Genomic DNA, 18,107 nt, shown 5'->3' with positions numbered 1-18,107 from the left:
AACCCCTCTTGTTCCCTATGCTGCCTCATCAGTTGGTGGAAGATTAACCAAAGCGCCTCGAGGGCCTTGAAAAGCACCGTTTAAGTGATATAATATCTTCATGTCCAAGTTATTCTGCATTTTTTATTATATATATATATATATATATATATATATATATATATATATATATATATATGTATATATATATGTATATATATAAAATTGAATTAATAGTTGAAATAATAAAAGTTGAATTCATAAAAAATGACCAACAAAAATAACAATACATTTATTCAAAATTATACCTCTAACATTACAGAAAACAATGACAACAAAACTAATGTAAAGATGACTATTCATGCATAGTGTGTAGGTGCTGTATGTTCAGCATCTAGTGTAAGTAAAGGTCATTATGGATGGACTCATATATTTTCTCTGCAAAGTAGCTGCCATGCCTTGCAATGTGATCACATTTACATAAGCAGGATGAAGTGCAACAAACAGTATATACAAAGCAGTGTTGGTTTGCATGTGTGCGGTTTCACTCAGCTTACGACTCAATGCATAAAGTCGCATTAAGAAGGTTGCTTTTATTTCATCTTTTATGTCGTCATGTGCTTTTATAACTGAAAAATGGGAGCCTCAGGACATACTGATTGTCTCATGAACAGATGGCACATACGTGAACACAACAACTCTTAATTACACCTCGGACATCCGTCTTTCTTATGCTCATGCCTACATCAGCTCCCAGGTGACAGCCAAGTAGTCAGTAAGTGTACTGTATGTTATGTGTCTTAAAGGTGAGGCTCAGACTTGTGTCTCGTATCAACAAGAAATGCTGCAGGCTTCTCGTGAATCTTGTTGGTCTGTATTTTTAATGATGAGAAATCACTGTTGAGCGCAACATAAGGACAGCTTGGTGGGGGATGGGGCATGAAAGCACCTTTGGTGGATAGAAATGGACATGGAAAAAAATAAAAAGGTTACGAGGAATGCAACAGTGGCTTTATTGTTGTGGTGGGTTGTGTACAGAGCCTTCAAAATCAACTAAACACAATCTGTCCTGTTATGCTAGTCGACCAAGTTGATTTAATCTTAATGATGAAGTATATTAATTCTTTCCAAACTTAAACAAACAACATGGAAAATGCTTTCATGAGCCAACAGTCCCAATGCACGTATGACATATACCTATAGCGTCAGGTGGAAGGAATCATTACTTTTTAGGTGACCCTAAAAATGGCAAGTTTTGTCAAGTTTCACCATGACCTTGCGAGACCTTTAACACATTGGTGTGCTCTCCAAAATTAGCAAACAAAGGTTTGAGGATAAAGGATGTTGAAGAAGCTGGATCTTGCATCTTGACAGACACCTAGAAGGTGATTCGAGTCAATGAGGTGGTCAGGGGTGACCAGTAAAAAAGCCGAGTAGTCTTAAAGGGGGTGTGTGTGCCCAGGGGGGGCCGGAAAAAAATTAAGAAAGAAACCAAAACAACTGAGACCATAGAAGCTTAAGGACCAGAGGAGCCAGAACTAAAGAAAGCAAAAATGTGGCCTCGTAACTTTTTTGAACCCACAACTTCTCCCAGTATTATATAATTTGGGGGATAAATTAGTCAAACTACCATTGCAATTTTCAACCAATCCAACCATAGTTAATTCTGAAGAAAAATAATAATACTTTGTCATTCAAAAGTCTAGCCCACCCAAAACACGACAACACTACTTTCAATGAGGACTTTCCATGGATTTTCTCCATTGTTATGTGATTCTAAGGTGATTCTATTTTTGACACACACATTGATTTGAAAATATGCATCCATGTCAAAAACTATACGTTTAGGACGCAGAGACAAGGCAAACAAGAGCACTGTAAATTCATAACATGTATTTCCTTTAATCCACAGGGATGTTGACGCATATATCCAATTTTATTACACGTATTCGCAAGTTGTTCAATTTGGAAGTACAGTCAAACATATTTGGAAGTATGTTTAAATGTACTTGCAAGTACATTCAAATAAGTTTACCCGTCAAAAACCTTTTTCCACATTTGCAGTTTCATGCTTACCGTTCTGTATGTAAACATGCATCTTAAGTTAACTGAGCAGTTGAAAGTTTAAATGGCTGTTTTTTTCAATGTATGAGCACTGTGATTAACGTCCTCGGCTTTCATCAAATGTCAAATTGAGTATAAGCAGTTTTAAAAATGGAGCAATTTGTTTGATTTTAGAAGCATAATTTACCAGGATTTTTGTGTGCAACTGTTGCGTCCAGTCACATCCATCTTTTAATCTTTCAAATATGAACAGACAAATGTTGAGTCTCTGCTCTTTCTCAATTAAAACTTAATGATTGTAATGAATCATATTTAATTGCATCAGTCTTATAATAAGCGTTTCGACATTGCTAGGCATCTCATAGGGAGCGGTAATCAGTAATGACAAGGTTCAGGGCTTTTGACATAAATTGAGTCTGTTTTAAGACAAAGAGATCATATTTTAGATTTTTCCAGACACTGAACATGGTATGGGATTAAATCAATGTTTGATTTAATCAAAACACTTGCAGCTTGAGCAATAACCTAAACATTTTAATGGCCTCATTTGGCAGGCTAATTCTCTGGTGCTGTTTGGATACAGGTGGGCGATAATTGATATTGATGCATTATGTACAAGGTGACAAGTGAGGAGGAAAACAGAGGAAATTTAAAGAGTGAAGAGGAGGGGGGAGGGGGGGGGGGTGTTGTGGGGTCTGGGGTGCTGTGTGGCAAATCCCAGGACTTGCCAGCTCCCTAGCATCTGTGTCCTGTTTTGTCACTAATCTCCTCACTGTTGCATAAGACCGCACACACACACACACGTACAAACACTTCATAATATATTCGGTGTTGATGATGTAACGCACCAATGTAAACATTCTCCACCCAGGCGTGCATTTGTGTTTGATGTTTAAGAAAATTGAGGATGTACATATTGTAGGTCCACATACTGTAGAAGACTAATTACTGTAAACCAAAGTGGGGCAACACGTCATGTGATCGGATGCACTCAAGCTGATTGGTTTGTGTGCTTCTGTGCATGTTTATATCTAGGCACAAGTAGTGTTCCATTTCAAAGTCCAAACACCGTTTCTCTGTTAGAGGTCAGGGTGCAAAAGATTAAAAAGTTATTTCCTGAGACCTCTACATCTTCTTTACAAAGCATGACTGTCTTTAAAAAGTGATTAAGATACAAATCTGAATGTGTCCTCCACAGTTTCTCGCCGTCAAGACCTCAGGGTTTTCCAGAGCTGTGGCATGACAAAAGTTTTTTGAATAGGGATTTTACAGCTGTTTCACAATGTTAGCACCCTCTTTTGGTGAAGGTTTGAAGCTTCTGTCGGCTCTTGTGAGTCAAAATCTTCTTTTCCTTGCATTCAAGAATGGTGTGGCGCGTCCAAACAATGTGTAGCACGCCGTACATTGTGCTACATCTCTATTGTTCAGCCTGCACTCTCATTTTTCTCTCATAACATCATTTCCGGTGCTCCTAGTGGTGGACAGAGTAGCAACACCTGCAATTTTACATGCTTTGTTAGATTCAGAAACTGTCAAAATTCTATTTTTTTCAATCGAAATATGGTTGACAGCTTCCTTAAATTGACATGCATGATTGCAAAACATGAACAGTTTCAGAGGCCCGATAACAATGTAATACTCAAGGACTTGTTTAAGCCCTTCTGGTTAAATTTCCCCTCCGTTCAACTATAAGTCATTGCTGAATTGCTGTAATTGTTATCCCTTTTCATTTTATAGTGTAGAATGGCTCAGAATTGGCACTAAGCAAGGTCACTAGCAACCTTGCCTGTGTTTTTCTATGCTACGCACTAAAATGTGAATAGAAGAGCACTGTGTTTGGTGTCAGGTTCCCATACACATATTCATACAATGTGTTTTAAAATTCATATCTTTGTGTGTTTATGTTCTACCAAGTTTTTGTTGGTTTATTTTTGTCATGTTTTCTTATTCAGTGATTTTGCCTCTGTGAAGGTCCTCCCAGATGCAGAAGTTTTTCAATGAATGAATTTGGACTTTGATACATTTTCTAGTTTGTCATAAAGAAGTAGTTTTCAGAGTGTTGCAATCAATTTTCCGTTGCAAACTGTTGCTTGAGGCTGTATTGTGAAGTGGAATGGAAATGATACGTAATTTTCTAAATTGTAGGCAAAAAAAATGTCAAAAATGTGCTGTGCAATTTCACCTGCATCAGTACTTGTAAACCCAGTTTGCATCGCAATTGCAGCTACAAAGTGTTTTGAGTGTTTCTCTACCACTGATTTAGACACAGATTTTCTCCCATTCAACACATGAGCAGACATGCATCCAAGATTCAAGGAGGATGAATACTTTTTTAGGCAATGCAGTTGAATAAAAAGTAAAGAATTAAACCATGCATGCATAATGATTGCATTCTTTAATTAAATGAACTTTGCTCTTGTGTAATTCCAACATGTAGATATGGAAACGGAGACATCACAACTCCTCAATAAGCTGCAATAATATTAGTCATCCATCCATTTTTTTTTTTTGTATCCCCTAATCCTCACTATGGTTGCTGGCTTGCTGGTGCCTATCCCAGCTGTCTTGGACTGGTTTCCAGCCAATTGCGGAGCACACAGAGACAAACAACCATTCACACACACAATCACGCCTAGGGGCAATTTGGCATGTCCAAATAATACAGTGCATGTTTTTGGAACGTGGGAAGAACTTGGAGAGCCCCAAGAAATCCCAGGCGGGCTTGGGGAAAACATGTAAACTCCACACAGGAAGGCCAGAGCCAGGTGGATTTGAACTTGGGTCCCTTAACTGTGAGGTAGACGTGCTAACCATTTTTCCACCGTGCCACCCTAATAGTATTAGTTGTGTTGTCTAAGGCATTTTGCATTGTGTGTTAGCATTGAGCGAGCTGAATTTTAAAAAAAAATGCCAAAATGCATTTATTTTGTGTGCTCATAACTTTTTTTTTTTTTTATATATATAAATAAAAATGTTCTTCCTTGGCACAGAAGGCTGTGAAGTCATGTGAAAGTCACTTTTACTTCATGTTTTTATTTATTTTTGAATCTTTATCGGATCTATTATTTGCTGTTTCGTGTTGTCAAATTCCGGTTGACGCACTTTGCAGACTGGTTTGCGCATCCACCTCTCAGAATTCCTTATTGATATTGAAGTCTGTGTACACCTCAAATATGGAGATCGACTCCAGCTCCTGTGTTTTTGCATGCTCTCCTGTGCCGGTGAGGGTTTTCTCTGATTACTCTGGTATCCTTCCCACATGCACAAAAATGTGCATGGTGGGTATATCCAAATTGCCCTTAGGCGTGTTGTGTGATTGTGAATGGTTAGTTGTCTCTATGTGCCCTGCAATTGGCTGGCTACCAATTCAGGGTGGACATAATACATGACCGGGTTTGGCTACAGTATGCCTGTGGAACCTTGTGAGTATAAGCTGCTAAGAAAATGTATGGATGAATGGATGTTGTCGAATTGACGTGTGAAACTAGGTAATTACAACAACAAAGGCAATGTTTTGCTGAAAACTTTCCCCAGCGTCCTGTCAGTCCTCTTACAGTAGCAAGTTCTTGAAATTGTTCCTGTAAGATGAACTATATGACACCGGCGCTTGGATATTACTTGAGAGAAAATTACTGTAAGAAAAAAAATAAAATACACACTTTCTCTCTGTTTTGCGGATCAGCCTTTTTGCAGCAGTTGTATGATATGTAGCACTCCTTTGAGGAGCAGCTGCACAGAATTGATAGGTAACCAAAGCTCTCCCTCTCCTTGTCCCCTCCACATGAAAATGATCTGAATAGTCCAGGGTGGTGGCCTGCATGACAGCCATTCTCAGTCAAATGGAAGACCGCCATTACGCCACATATATTGATACCTTTGCTAAAACATCAGATCTCGTGGTAAGTGTCTATGCACGTGCCTACAATATTTGAGTACAATTTCAATGAGAAAACATATTCTCTTCATTCCAGGACTTTCTGATGGAGTCCTTCTTACTTTTTAAAGACCTAATTGGGAAGCATGTGTACCCCTCGGACTGGATGGCCATGATCATGGTGCAGAACAGGTATGCTACAGTGAGCAGGTTTTTATTGTAAATCTTTCCAGTGGATTCAAAGGGCAAGGAGTAGTTAAAAGCTACAGGCTACAGCAGGTCTAAAAGCTACTCCTTTATGAAGTGATCAATCCTAGTGTCAGACTGATTCATTATGCTTCATACGTGGCTTATATTTGTTGTGATTTAGGGTGTTCCTGAGAGCCATCAATACTTACGCTGACACAATGAATAAAAAGTTTCTCAACAATGACGATTTTGAAGTACAGGTGAGTCCAGCTGTGCAAACATAATTACTGGATTTGTGCATGCCGCTCGTTACATCGGTGTGCATCGTATTTCCTATTTCTTCCTTTCTAGTTGTGGAATAACTACTTCCATTTGGCGGTTGCATTCATTACTCAAGAGTCGCTGCAACTGCAACATTTCTCACCAACAAAGAGAAACAAGATTCTTGCCAAGTGAGAGAAATGCCACATCATCCGCACACCTTCTCACTTTGTTCTAATAAAACAAATCTTAAGGATCTGCATCGCTTTTTATACTCCCACACCTGATTTAGACTGCATGTGGATAGACAATTGAATTAGCTTTATGTTAAGGCAGATTAGTGCAGGGTTACCTTTACCAGCGCAGTGTTCTTTTTTTTCTTAAGTGTAAAGTTCGGGATTGGAGTGGTTGACTGGATCTATATTTCAGATATGGAGATATGAGACGACTCATCGGCTTTGCCATCCGCGACATTTGGTTCAAACTGGGTAAGGAAGTCCTAATTCACTTTCAACCAATATGACATCATATCAAGGAACGACATTGTCAATATCATAGCATGAAAGGCACAATAACATGGCGTATGTAAGTGATGTGAGGACCTGAAGGCATTTCAGGGGATATTTGAGAATTTAACAGGGTTTCTGGAGGTATCACCAAATCCTGCTATGTAATGCGGTGACAGAACCAGTACTTTTTTTTTTTTTTTTTTTGCAGATTAAGACATAATTAAGCAAGTCATTGGTTAAATTGTATTTGACTGCTTGACAAAATATTGTATGCCTTTATTTTGTTATGTTTAACATGAATGCATGTTGTCATATGTGTAGCAATTTTACATTAGACAATGGTAATAAAACATGATGTTATGCGATCAACTTTGTGAACTCCCTGTATAAAATATGCCAAGAGATTCCTCTTCAAATCACTTCAAATCTTTTTTTGTTCCCTGATTTTAAATATTCTTTGCACTTGTTAGGGTTTACTTGGCTGACAAAAATATTGACAGTGTACAATATTGAATAAAGGTTGAGAACCACAGGCATGTATTGTACCTTACCTAATCATATGGTACACTCTAAAAACAGTCGGGTCAAAAGCAACCGGGTTATGGGTCAAAAAAAGGCCGACCCAAAATGACAAAACAACCCAATTATATACATACAGGTATGCATAGTGTGTGGAAGCATATATACAGCAGATATACAATACCACTGTAAGTCAACACTATTATATTTGACAGTAAAGTGCCATGCCCTATACTATGCCCTGTTATGTCATAGATCATGCAGTACATCCACCATCCATTCATTTTCTTTTGTTCTTGCCCTCATTAAAATCATGTGAGTTGAAATCTCAGCTGACTTTGGGGGAATAAGTGAGGGATGGTGCAGAGGACAACCTGCCCGGCTCACCAGTTTATCATAGGCACATAAAAAAAGACCGCTCAGCTGTACTCATTCGCATCTATAGATGTTTATAAGTCTTTAACTAATGTACATCTACTGTATCTTTGTTGTGTCTCTGTAAAAAGAATTATCTTAACAAATGAAGCTAATGAGAGTCTAATAGAAATGTTATTGTGAAGTTTGGATGGGTTACTTGAACATTCGGTCCGTTTCGACTGATGTTGCATGTTAACGCGCTAGACTGCGGTAGTAGTTTGTGCATCTATCCAGCCGGGCTGAAAATTGACTATAACACTCCTTTTCACTCACTCCAGGCAGCCACAAGATCTGTTTCATACCTGGCATGGTGGGGCCTATCCTGGAGATGACTTTGATCCCAGAAGAGGAATTGAGGAGGGCCACCATTCCTATTTTCTATGACATGATCACTTGTGAACATGGACACTCTGGGAATTTTAACAAGGTGCATGCACATTTCGCTGCAATGCGTCTTTAATCAAGTGCACATAAAAAGTGACACACGTACAAATGCCTTTGGGTTCATGGACACGCGAGCGCACTGCACTCACTGTACCATCGATTTCCTTTGACACGTGCATAAAAGTAAAACAGACACCTTCATTCTACTTGCATAATTAATTCCCCTATCTTCTCCTCCTCCTCCTCCTCCTCTTGTGTTTGTTCTTTAATCATCCTTTTGTCTCGCTTCATCCTTTCAACTCATGTCTTTTGCAGTTTGAAAATGAGATCATTCTCAAGTTGGACCATGAAGTGGAGGGTGGAGGCGGAGATGAGCGATATATGCAACTCCTGGAAACCATGTAGGCCTAACTCCGGAATAGAAAAAGGAGGGAAAAACACCTTAGGACAAGAGGAGTGATTTATCTCGGAATATACTTAATTTTGACTCGTGCCAAGACATTTTGTCTATAGAAAACTATGCACCTTTGTGAGGAAGGTTTACAGAAGACCTTCCAAAATTTGTACATAATTGACATTGGTTGTTGCTTTTGTGTGTATGTTTTTGATACTTTATGCTTTGTCGCCAAGTATCCAAAAGGGAACATCTAGAAAATACATGTTTTCACAATCCTGGAAGGTTTACATTCATGTGGCAAGCTTAAAAGCTCCCATTACTTTTATCCACGTTATTATTATTGTTATTATTTTTTTAATTTTGTCTATGATAATGTCGCATTCAATAACATCTTTTTAACATTTGGCAACTTTTTTTCTCAGACTACTGGACTGTGCTGCAGTGAATCCCACTTTGAGGCCTCAAGTGCAGCACTTTGTCGCCTTGGTGAAGGGACTCCTCATCCGTCTGCTCGACTACCGCACCGTGATGAGGGATGACAGCCGCAACAATCGCATGAGTTGCACTGTCAACCTCCTCGTAAGTCCCTTTCTTCGAGTGTTTGCCAGGGGGGTTTTTGCAGCCTTCAGTCGCTGTGGTCGTCAATAACTTGACACTTACACAGGACGTCCCGAAAGTTGGTGCTACTTTTCAAATATATTTTAAAATCTCAGGTGTACTTTCACATACTCCCAGGGGTACATGTACTGTACCCCAATTTGAGAACTACTCTTTTAATACGCTGGTGCGTTGTGATAGGAGTTAAACCTCAAAACACCCCAAATAATCTTTCACCTTTAAAATAAATGGAAATTCCATTATTGTACTCTCTTTTTGCCAGAAAAATATATGCTGTTAGCAAAAGGTATCAGACTGTACTGCAGCAGCCTGTTAGCTATTCCCTTTGTTCATTTGCTCATACCTTTTAGTGAATTCTTATCTGCCTCCCTGGGGCTGACTTAATTTCCAACGTACACCCAAAACCGCATTCTCCTGCTGCATGCAGATGCAAATTGAAAATATATCCACAAAGCCACACGCATAGTTAAAACTATCCTCATGTTAGGCTCGTTGACTCGTTATTTCCCCGGGTGTTCACCTGCAGAGTAGTGCTGCTTCGGTGTTGTTAAAAGCTGCCACTTCCGTGCATCATCATTTAATGCGAGTTTGACTCACTTGGCTATGAGGCATCATGGAACACATGACCTTCATGTAGATGGGCATTCTCTGGCGGGAACCCAGTGCGCTGATTCTATTCTGCATTGATGGCGTGTGTGTATGTCTGACCTTTGCGAAGAAGAGAAAATAGTGGAAAAACTCACAGTAGAGTAGCTTTTCCCCTCAGTGACGGTGCCTTATTCACTTGTTATCGGATACACCTGCAGAATTTAATGAGATCCAAAACAAGAGATGCATTAAAAGGTCTTCCTTTTTCCAAAGATAAAAATTACTAACACAAGATATACAATGGATTCATTGCCACGTGTCAACTGCCACCGCTGCTGATATTTAGAGGTCATAGATTTATCAGATTATTATTATCCTAGGGATGTGATGACATTTAGTGTGACTCATTCAAATAGAACAGTTGTACATAGTGCGACACGATTTGCCAATAAAAGCAATGGCGTTTGAGTTTTTTAAAATTTGTGCAGAGTCAAATACAGAACAATCTGTGAAAAAGTGTCACCTAAATGGCACCATAATGGATTCCATTATAAGAATGTTGAAACAAATTATGCAATAATATGTTTTATTTAAACACAACTTCTTTTCAATAACTTCTGGTCTGACTATGGATATGTTTTTTTTTAATATATTTTGATGCTGTTCTTGTCACAAAAACAAATCATTGCTTTTTTCAAGGCGTAAACATAAAATAAGTATTATTTTCACCCACAGTTTCAAAGTTCAACCATTTTGAATGTATTATATATTAATATTTTTATATTAGGGCTTTTTTTTTTTTTTTTTTTTAAGAATTCCCCCCTTTCTGTTCCTACATTCCTCCAACATATTCGAAATTCAACCAAACAAACCCTGTACTGAACTGTGCAGGTGTACCTAATGAAGTGGGCGGTGACTTTACATTATGATTTACTATGTCTGATGGTTCGTATTGCCGAAGGGTTGCATCACTAGCTTGCTGCTTTCTGTTGAAGTCATTGAACATTAGTACCCCGAATGTTTATGTGACACATCAAATGACCATCGAAAATACACCATCTGGACCACCATAAGAACACACACACCCACACACACACATGCAGTACCTGCAGGTATACTGAACACTGTTTGGAATCATATATACTACTGTATATAGTGCTATACACTGTCATTGACAGGCTTTTTTTTTTTTTTTTTTGCATTTGCAGAACTTTTACAAGGACATCAATCGCGAAGGAATGTATATCAGGTATTTCCATGCAGTGTCTGACATGTGCTTTTGATGTGCATATGTGCATGTGTGTGAACGTGTGTGAGGATCCATCATCTCACAAGGGATTATATGTGCCCCGCTGAATTAATGTCACAACCCACTGGAGCCGCACTTGGTCTGACTGAGTGAAAGTGGTATGAGAACGAAAAACCCGATATGTGGCAAGTGGAAGACTGGCTCATAGCATAAGAGGCGATTATGCATTTTGTCAGGTCCCATTGTGCATTTCTGCTGACCGTTTATGCTGTAATACCCAATAAGTACATATTTGTGAATATGAGCCCTCCTCCCTAGTGGATCATCTGCATCATTGTATACCATCTGCTTGGCCTGCTTTTGATTAATTAAACAAGTTCATATTTTGATTTTTATTCAGGAACTCTATGCCAGTGTTTCTCAAACTTTTCAATAATGCACCACCTGGTAAATGTGTTCAGCCAATTAACCCCTAAACAGTGTAAAAAAATGCACTAGAGAAAAGATCTAATTTATCACGATCTGGAATTGATTTGCAGTTGTATCTCATTTTATTTAGGAAGTCCAGAAAATAGAACATGTTACATCTTCTGTTTATTTTCTTATCTTCTGTCTCATCTGTCTGACAATTGCGCCCTTAATGACAATATGCATCGGTATAAAATTAAAAAAAAAAAAGGCATACAACGTTTTGCAAATGATTTACCATAAAACACTTTAGAAAAATATTTTGAAAAGAAAATGCAGTGTTCTTGTCGTAGCGTTAATAATCTTTACATTAGATTTGCCGGTAACTGCAGAAACCATGTTCTCACATATCTCACATATGCCACCTTAAATGACTACGTACTGTAATTCTCTTCGGGAATCATAAATACACAACAACAACACTTGTACAAAATAGAACGTGTTAATAAGTGTTAATAAATGTTGAATGAAAACCTAAACTAAATAACCTAAAGATGTGAATCAATCAATCAATCGATCAAACGTTATATTATATAGACATGTTCATAGATAAAACTGCAGCTCAAAGTTCTGAACAAATAAAACAACCCATAGCATAAAAGAAATGCAGCCCCTGCCTACCAAAAACACACATCCACATACACAACCATTTCATAAAACTACAACTGTTTAAAAAAAATAAGAAAGGGAAAAAAAAAACTTTGCAACTTAGGGACAGAGAAACCAGTTGAGGGATGTTTATTTATGTTTATTTTTACAAACTCAGTCAATTTACTTATCCATTAAAGATCATAAAACTAGCCTGTAACATAATTGTAAAGGCTTTTTCTCCCTTGTACTACCTCGTCCGTACATGGACAACATTGTTCTTGATCAGAACTTTGCAGGTGTGATGAATACACTAGGTTGTCCAACAGTGTCATCTAGCGGAATGATGCATAACTCACATTTGCGCTTCACCCTTCCCTATGTTGCGTTTACCCAGGTATCTGTACAAACTGCGGGATCTTCACCTGGAAGGCGAAAACTACACCGAGGCGGCATACACACTGCTTCTGCATTCGCGTTTGCTCAAGGTAGCTTGCACACGTGAGCACATAAAGTGGAATTGAGTCAATGACATTAATAGCCGCTCTTGCTCCCTAATCACATATCTGCCTGCCTTGAGTGACACTGTTATATAGGCGCATTTAAACGCTTGTTACATAAAACGCAGAGGTCACTTTATTGCACGGCATTGGCCACTAAAGCTACACTGCTATGGTGATGGATGCTCACACAGAGACACATAAATGCATGACCTTGGGCCATATTTTGGGTACTTAAGAAGAACATACAAATGTGCTATGGAGATCTCATTCTGGCTGTTTAGAATTTTTGTTTCGTATGAATTAACACACCCATCACACGGAACCAAGTCTCTCACATGCAAGCCAGGTAGAGAGTGTGTGTTGGAAATCCAGGGAGCAGACTCGTAGCCATTTCCATATTTTTTTTTTATTTTTCATCTGAAGCTTTGACCCGCTGGTTCAAAGCACTGACTTCTTACGGACTTAGTTACAAAGAACTGATATAAAAATTGCAGAAGTGTGTTCTTCTGCTTCTTTTTGGCGCAAGTTTCAGGACTCAAACAATAATTTATGATTTAGTCAGTCCCTCATTCCTGTACATCATGAGAAATGCAATACACGCCTAAATTCGGCAATGTCTAAATGGTGGCCAAGAGGCCATTTGTTGCACATCATCTGTTTGTTGGTTGGTTGGTTGGTTGGTTGGTTGGTTGGTTGGTTGGTTGGTGTAGGAATCATTTTTAGTAGTTTAATACTGTAAGTAGGTGTGTCAACTTAACAGATGCATTTTGCTGAAGTATAGTTAAAGCATTAATTTTCTCCATTAATCTTACTTTTCATATCTAAATTCATGCTTCTGTATGCTGATACAATCTATTTTATGTCTCAAACTTTATTTGCTTATGATGTTTGGGTTTGAAAAACAAAGATCAGTCACATTTTGAAGTGGCTGTCTTTATGTTTGTTGTAACCTGATAGGCTGTTATTATGGGTGGGATGGCAATTTGAAGCAGAAAATAAACATGGAGGAGAAGTGAGAGTTTTTAATCCGCTGATTGGTGCGTTTAACTGTAAAACAATTCCCCAACAGCACCTTTGATAAATTTAGAGGGATATACAGTACATTCTTTGAAAGAAAGTGTTGGCTTCCCACAGAAGCAGCCCACGTTTAGCCTACCAATTAAATCCAAAGCAAAGCTCTTGGAGAGCCGGAGACAATTTTTTATTCTAACGTTAATTTCAATTTTTTTGGTTTGGTTGACAAAAGAAAACAGCACCAATCGGAAGGTAAAGGTTGCAGCCTGCACTTAGAGCTAGTCTAAAATAAAGGAGAAAGTTAGTCATTAAAACTGCATCTATGAAAGTAAATAAATGACTGAAGCTACTTTTTTGTTGTTGTGTACAATCTTTTTGAGCTACTTCAATAACACCATGTATCTAAAGGAAAAAAAAACACATGGTTGAGGGTTTTTCTCAAAAAAAAAAGATTAAAAAGAGATCCCATTAGTTGATTACAGATCTTAATGAATTAATATCTAAATTGTTTTAATCTTGTGACAGCACTTGTAACAGTTATATTTGATAGTTAAATGTAGGTATTTTTCAGATCTGAAATTTCATCAAAAGTGTTTACTTTTTAAAAACGAAAGGATGGGATATGGGACTTGTGGGTTATAGGACTTTATAAATGAATAAATAAACAATGAAAAATCACATTTGCAACCTTCTTTGTTCTGTCTTTCCTTCTTTGTTTAATATGTTGGCCTTGCATCGTCATTCTCCCTCAAGTGGTCAGATGACTTGTGTAGCCACTTTGAGTTCCGTGGCTCCCAAACCCAACGGCAGCTCAAAGAAACACTCACTGACACCATCATCGACTACTTTGACAAGGGCAAGGTATGTGTTATTATTTCTTTCAAGTGGCCACCAACATAAATGTTATTTCATTCCCTCCAATCAATAGTTAGGAATGTGGTCTTTTCCTCCAGTTGTAATGCATTATGTGAAAAGCTAATGCAGAACACGAGCGGCAATATAATGATGAGACATTTTATAGCCACTTTTTCATGTGTTTGTGACACTTTCATTTTCTGTCTCCACTGAGTCCTTTATGTTCTCTCGGTGATTGAGTCCCTTCATTTGTCATAGAGATTTCCATAAAATGAATGACCTCGAGGCCAGCTGGTGGCTGTTTGTTAGCAGATGGTGTAATGAAGGACACTGCTGTCTGTTTTATTTCTTTTCCCGTGTGTGTGTGTTTAGATGTGGGAAGAGGCCATCACTCTGTGCAAGGAACTTGCTGATCAGTACGAGAATGAGATCTTTGACTACGAGCTACTCAGCAGGAGACTGGTAATGTTTTGCTGTGTAATATCCTCTCAGTAAATGATCAAATAGTTGTCTATCTACTTGGTTAAAATACACTTATTTGCAACACTCAACATAAAACATCTGTCTTGCATGATTTCTTTATACGCTCTGTAGAATTTACATTGTTGTAGTTATGACCCTAGAAGGTTTGTGCTATGTTTTCTGAGTGCAGCTTCATGAGAAGATAAAACAAAAACAAACAAAAAAACTGTCCAGGTAACTTTTATCCATGAGTACAACTGGAGAGGCATTCATCTTTCCCTTTCTGCAGGAGAAACAAGCAAAATTTTACGAGAACATTATGAAGATCCTGAGGCCCAAGCCAGACTACTTTGCAGTGGGCTACTATGGACAAGGCTATCCTCCATTTCTCAGAGTATGTGTTTATGTTTTGTATAACGCTGCTCAACCTCATTTGTACAGTTGGCAAGTACTCCAACTGCACTCAATGCACCGGATCAATATTCTACACAGATTGGACTATAAAAATTATTCAATTATACATTGAGGTGCTTTAGAAAGAAAAAAATAGTGCCTGAGAATACTTAACATTTTACTATTCCAATTTTGAATAAGTAATGTGGGGAACGATGCTTGTAAAGGTGCAGGATAGAACGTAAAAGTCTGAAAAAAAGCCAAATTAAGCTATTCAAAAAACAGTAAATGCAAGTCATAATGGTTGTTACAGCAGTTTATTATCCAACAGAACAAGGTGTTTATTCACCGAGGTAAGGAGTATGAGCGCAGAGAGGACTTCCAAAACCAACTGATGAGCCAATTCCCCAGTGCTGTGCGTCTCAATACCACCACCATGCCCGGGGACGACATCCGCAACTCTTCCCTCCAGTGTATCCTTGCGGCAGAATAAATGAATGCACATAAATATTTTTCGCGTTGATTTTAAATGCAATGCATGACTATTTACTTTCTTGCTGTCAGTCACACTCCTCTCGTCTCCAAAATTCACTGTTTCAGGTATTGCTTTAAGTAAGAAAAAAATAAATGCCTGTACAACACTTTTTCAATTTTTGTTTGGGAAATTAGAGTCTCGGTACCAGTAGATCATCAAATTAATTAACATACTTATCTATAACAGTCATAGATTAATCATTCTGCCTGAATTTAAAATTTACCAATGCTAATGCTGGAGGCGTGTGCCATATCCTGTAATTATGGTATAATTACCTTGCAGTTTATTTGTTTTTCTTCTGTTTTTGACCTAAAATTGAGAAGTGCTGGTACACTGTGCATCTATCCACGTAAAACACTGGTTTCGGGAAATTAATTTACGACAGTGGCGTCTCTACCATGGAAAGTCGACTGGGCACAAGCAGCGAAAACTACACAATAAATTATATTTCAATTCCAGAACCCGATCCTTATTTGTTCATAGATTTACAAATTAATTAACTATTAGTATATATTAATGAATGTATATTAAACATTTGTTTTTCACTTCTCAACACTTATAACATATGTGTGACATTGGACTTAAAACGGTTTTATTTTGCTGTATTTTCCATCAAGCTACACAATGTTTAAATTCTCAGTGGTTTGAAACAGATATCCAGTGTTTCACCGTCCAACCTGTCCTAGAAATCCCTCCTCGGCTGAAGAATAAACCAGTCCCCGACCAGATCATCAAGTCAGTTCTGTTTGAAGAGGCTCAAGCATGCACTGAGCCAACACCGCAAAGGAGTTTGGAATTTCAATGACGCTGACCTTTGTTTGACTCCTTTTAGCTTCTACAAGTCCAACTACGTGCAGCGTTTTCATTATTCCAGACCTGTGAGAAAAGGACCAGTGGACCCAAACAATGAGTTTGCTGTGAGTTGACTTTTATGGCTCTTGTCATTATCATCATTGTGAAATGGTGTCCTCATAGTCCATGTAATATCCGAATGTTATTGTAGTGCCAGCAACATTAGGTACAGCTGTAAAACCTTAACACATCTGATGTAATTGCTTTGATACAAATATTACCTGAAATCAGAAATGCTCAATTTTGCTTGACACATTTAGAAAAGCCTCAGTGTCATGTTGTTTTGCTATAGCCGATAGTGGTGTTGAGACCAAATGAAATTGAGAGATTCATTCATATTTATAATTAATTCATCTAATTGTTCACATTTTCATCTCACCTAAACATTCTGAGAAAAATTCCCAGTAAGCTTTTTTTTCTTTTTAAAGATCTTTCTTGCGTTTTACCTCAGGACAAAATGCAAATATAGCAACCGATTTTGTGCATGCAATTTGTTGTTACACAGCCTAGCCTTACAAATATTATATAATTTCTCTTCTCTTGAAGTCAATGTGGATCGAGCGTACGACCTTCACCACTGTGTACAAGTTGCCGGGTATACTGTGCTGGTTTGAGGCTACTGACATGAAACATGTAAGAATCTTTAGATGCCCCACCCACAATATTTGCCTACTTATTGTTTTTTTTGTTTGTTTATACAAAACCCGACTTTTACACTATTGGTGTCTTTGATGTCCATCCCTTGATGTCTGGGCATTTCCATCACCAGACGACCTTGTCCCCTTTGGAGAATGCCATTGAAACCATGGAGTCCACCAATGAGAAAATTCTGGGCATGATCAACCAGTACCAGGCAGACTGGAGTCTTCCCATCAACCCTCTCTCCATGCTGCTCAATGGTATCGTGGACCCGGCAGTCATGGGTGGCTTTGCCAAGTATGAAAAGGTGATTCAATTATTTTTTGCCCTGCTGAGGTAGGACTTGAAAGGGGACATGCAACCAGACTTGCAAACAATCGGCATGTGTAGAAAGTCTAAAAAAATCTAAACCTTAGTGACCCAACCATATTTGTACTGAGTGAGGGTGGCCATAATTATTCATATTAGGTCCATTTTTATGTAACAGTGACATGCTGAGTGGATCGCTCACAGGCACATTATCAGAAAAAAGACGATAATAAAAAAATATTTGCCTTGTTGATTAATTTCACACTTGATGGCAGGCACTCCAGAGACCCAACTATCTGTATACGAGCAATTAAAAAGTTCATTTTCATTATATGTCCCTTTTAATGAGCTAGTAGTTACTTATCAGAAGTAAAACATTTGCTCATGATTTATTATCCATAGTTATTCCTGTTTTTTTAACGCAACTTCTATATGATGGAT

The 18,107-nt window shown here is 38.2% G+C and overlaps 1 protein-coding gene and 1 long non-coding RNA gene across 2 annotated transcripts in view; one reads left to right on the top strand and one right to left on the bottom strand.

The window, feature by feature from the left end:
- Positions 1 to 18,107, top strand: part of dock2 (dedicator of cytokinesis 2) — a 97,654-nt gene that overhangs the window by 75,213 nt on the left and 4,334 nt on the right. The window contains exons 27-44 of the mRNA XM_088430721.1: positions 5,844 to 5,942; positions 6,015 to 6,109; positions 6,288 to 6,366; positions 6,458 to 6,558; positions 6,797 to 6,855; positions 8,091 to 8,239; positions 8,512 to 8,597; positions 9,016 to 9,172; positions 11,008 to 11,048; positions 12,502 to 12,592; positions 14,375 to 14,482; positions 14,849 to 14,938; positions 15,228 to 15,332; positions 15,663 to 15,804; positions 16,520 to 16,601; positions 16,699 to 16,783; positions 17,265 to 17,351; positions 17,488 to 17,664. Coding sequence (XP_088286847.1) covers positions 5,844 to 5,942; positions 6,015 to 6,109; positions 6,288 to 6,366; positions 6,458 to 6,558; positions 6,797 to 6,855; positions 8,091 to 8,239; positions 8,512 to 8,597; positions 9,016 to 9,172; positions 11,008 to 11,048; positions 12,502 to 12,592; positions 14,375 to 14,482; positions 14,849 to 14,938; positions 15,228 to 15,332; positions 15,663 to 15,804; positions 16,520 to 16,601; positions 16,699 to 16,783; positions 17,265 to 17,351; positions 17,488 to 17,664 — 1,833 coding nt within the window. The remainder of the gene's footprint in view (positions 1 to 5,843; positions 5,943 to 6,014; positions 6,110 to 6,287; positions 6,367 to 6,457; positions 6,559 to 6,796; positions 6,856 to 8,090; positions 8,240 to 8,511; positions 8,598 to 9,015; positions 9,173 to 11,007; positions 11,049 to 12,501; positions 12,593 to 14,374; positions 14,483 to 14,848; positions 14,939 to 15,227; positions 15,333 to 15,662; positions 15,805 to 16,519; positions 16,602 to 16,698; positions 16,784 to 17,264; positions 17,352 to 17,487; positions 17,665 to 18,107) is intronic.
- LOC148413772 (uncharacterized) lies at positions 3,277 to 8,349 on the bottom strand. Its single transcript, XR_015867552.1, has 2 exons — positions 8,115 to 8,349; positions 3,277 to 3,539 (listed from the first exon to the last, which is right to left on the bottom strand). It is a non-coding gene; the product is annotated as an uncharacterized LOC148413772 (long non-coding RNA).

The sequence above is a fragment of the Hippichthys cyanospilos genome, chromosome 13 (assembly GCF_059441005.1).
Source record: "Hippichthys cyanospilos isolate Australia breed blue-spotted pipefish chromosome 13, RoL_Hcya_1.0, whole genome shotgun sequence".
Lineage (NCBI taxonomy): Eukaryota > Metazoa > Chordata > Actinopteri > Syngnathiformes > Syngnathidae > Hippichthys > Hippichthys cyanospilos.
The sequence above is the reverse complement of the archived record's forward strand: the minus strand, read 5'-3'. Positions and strand labels throughout refer to the sequence as shown.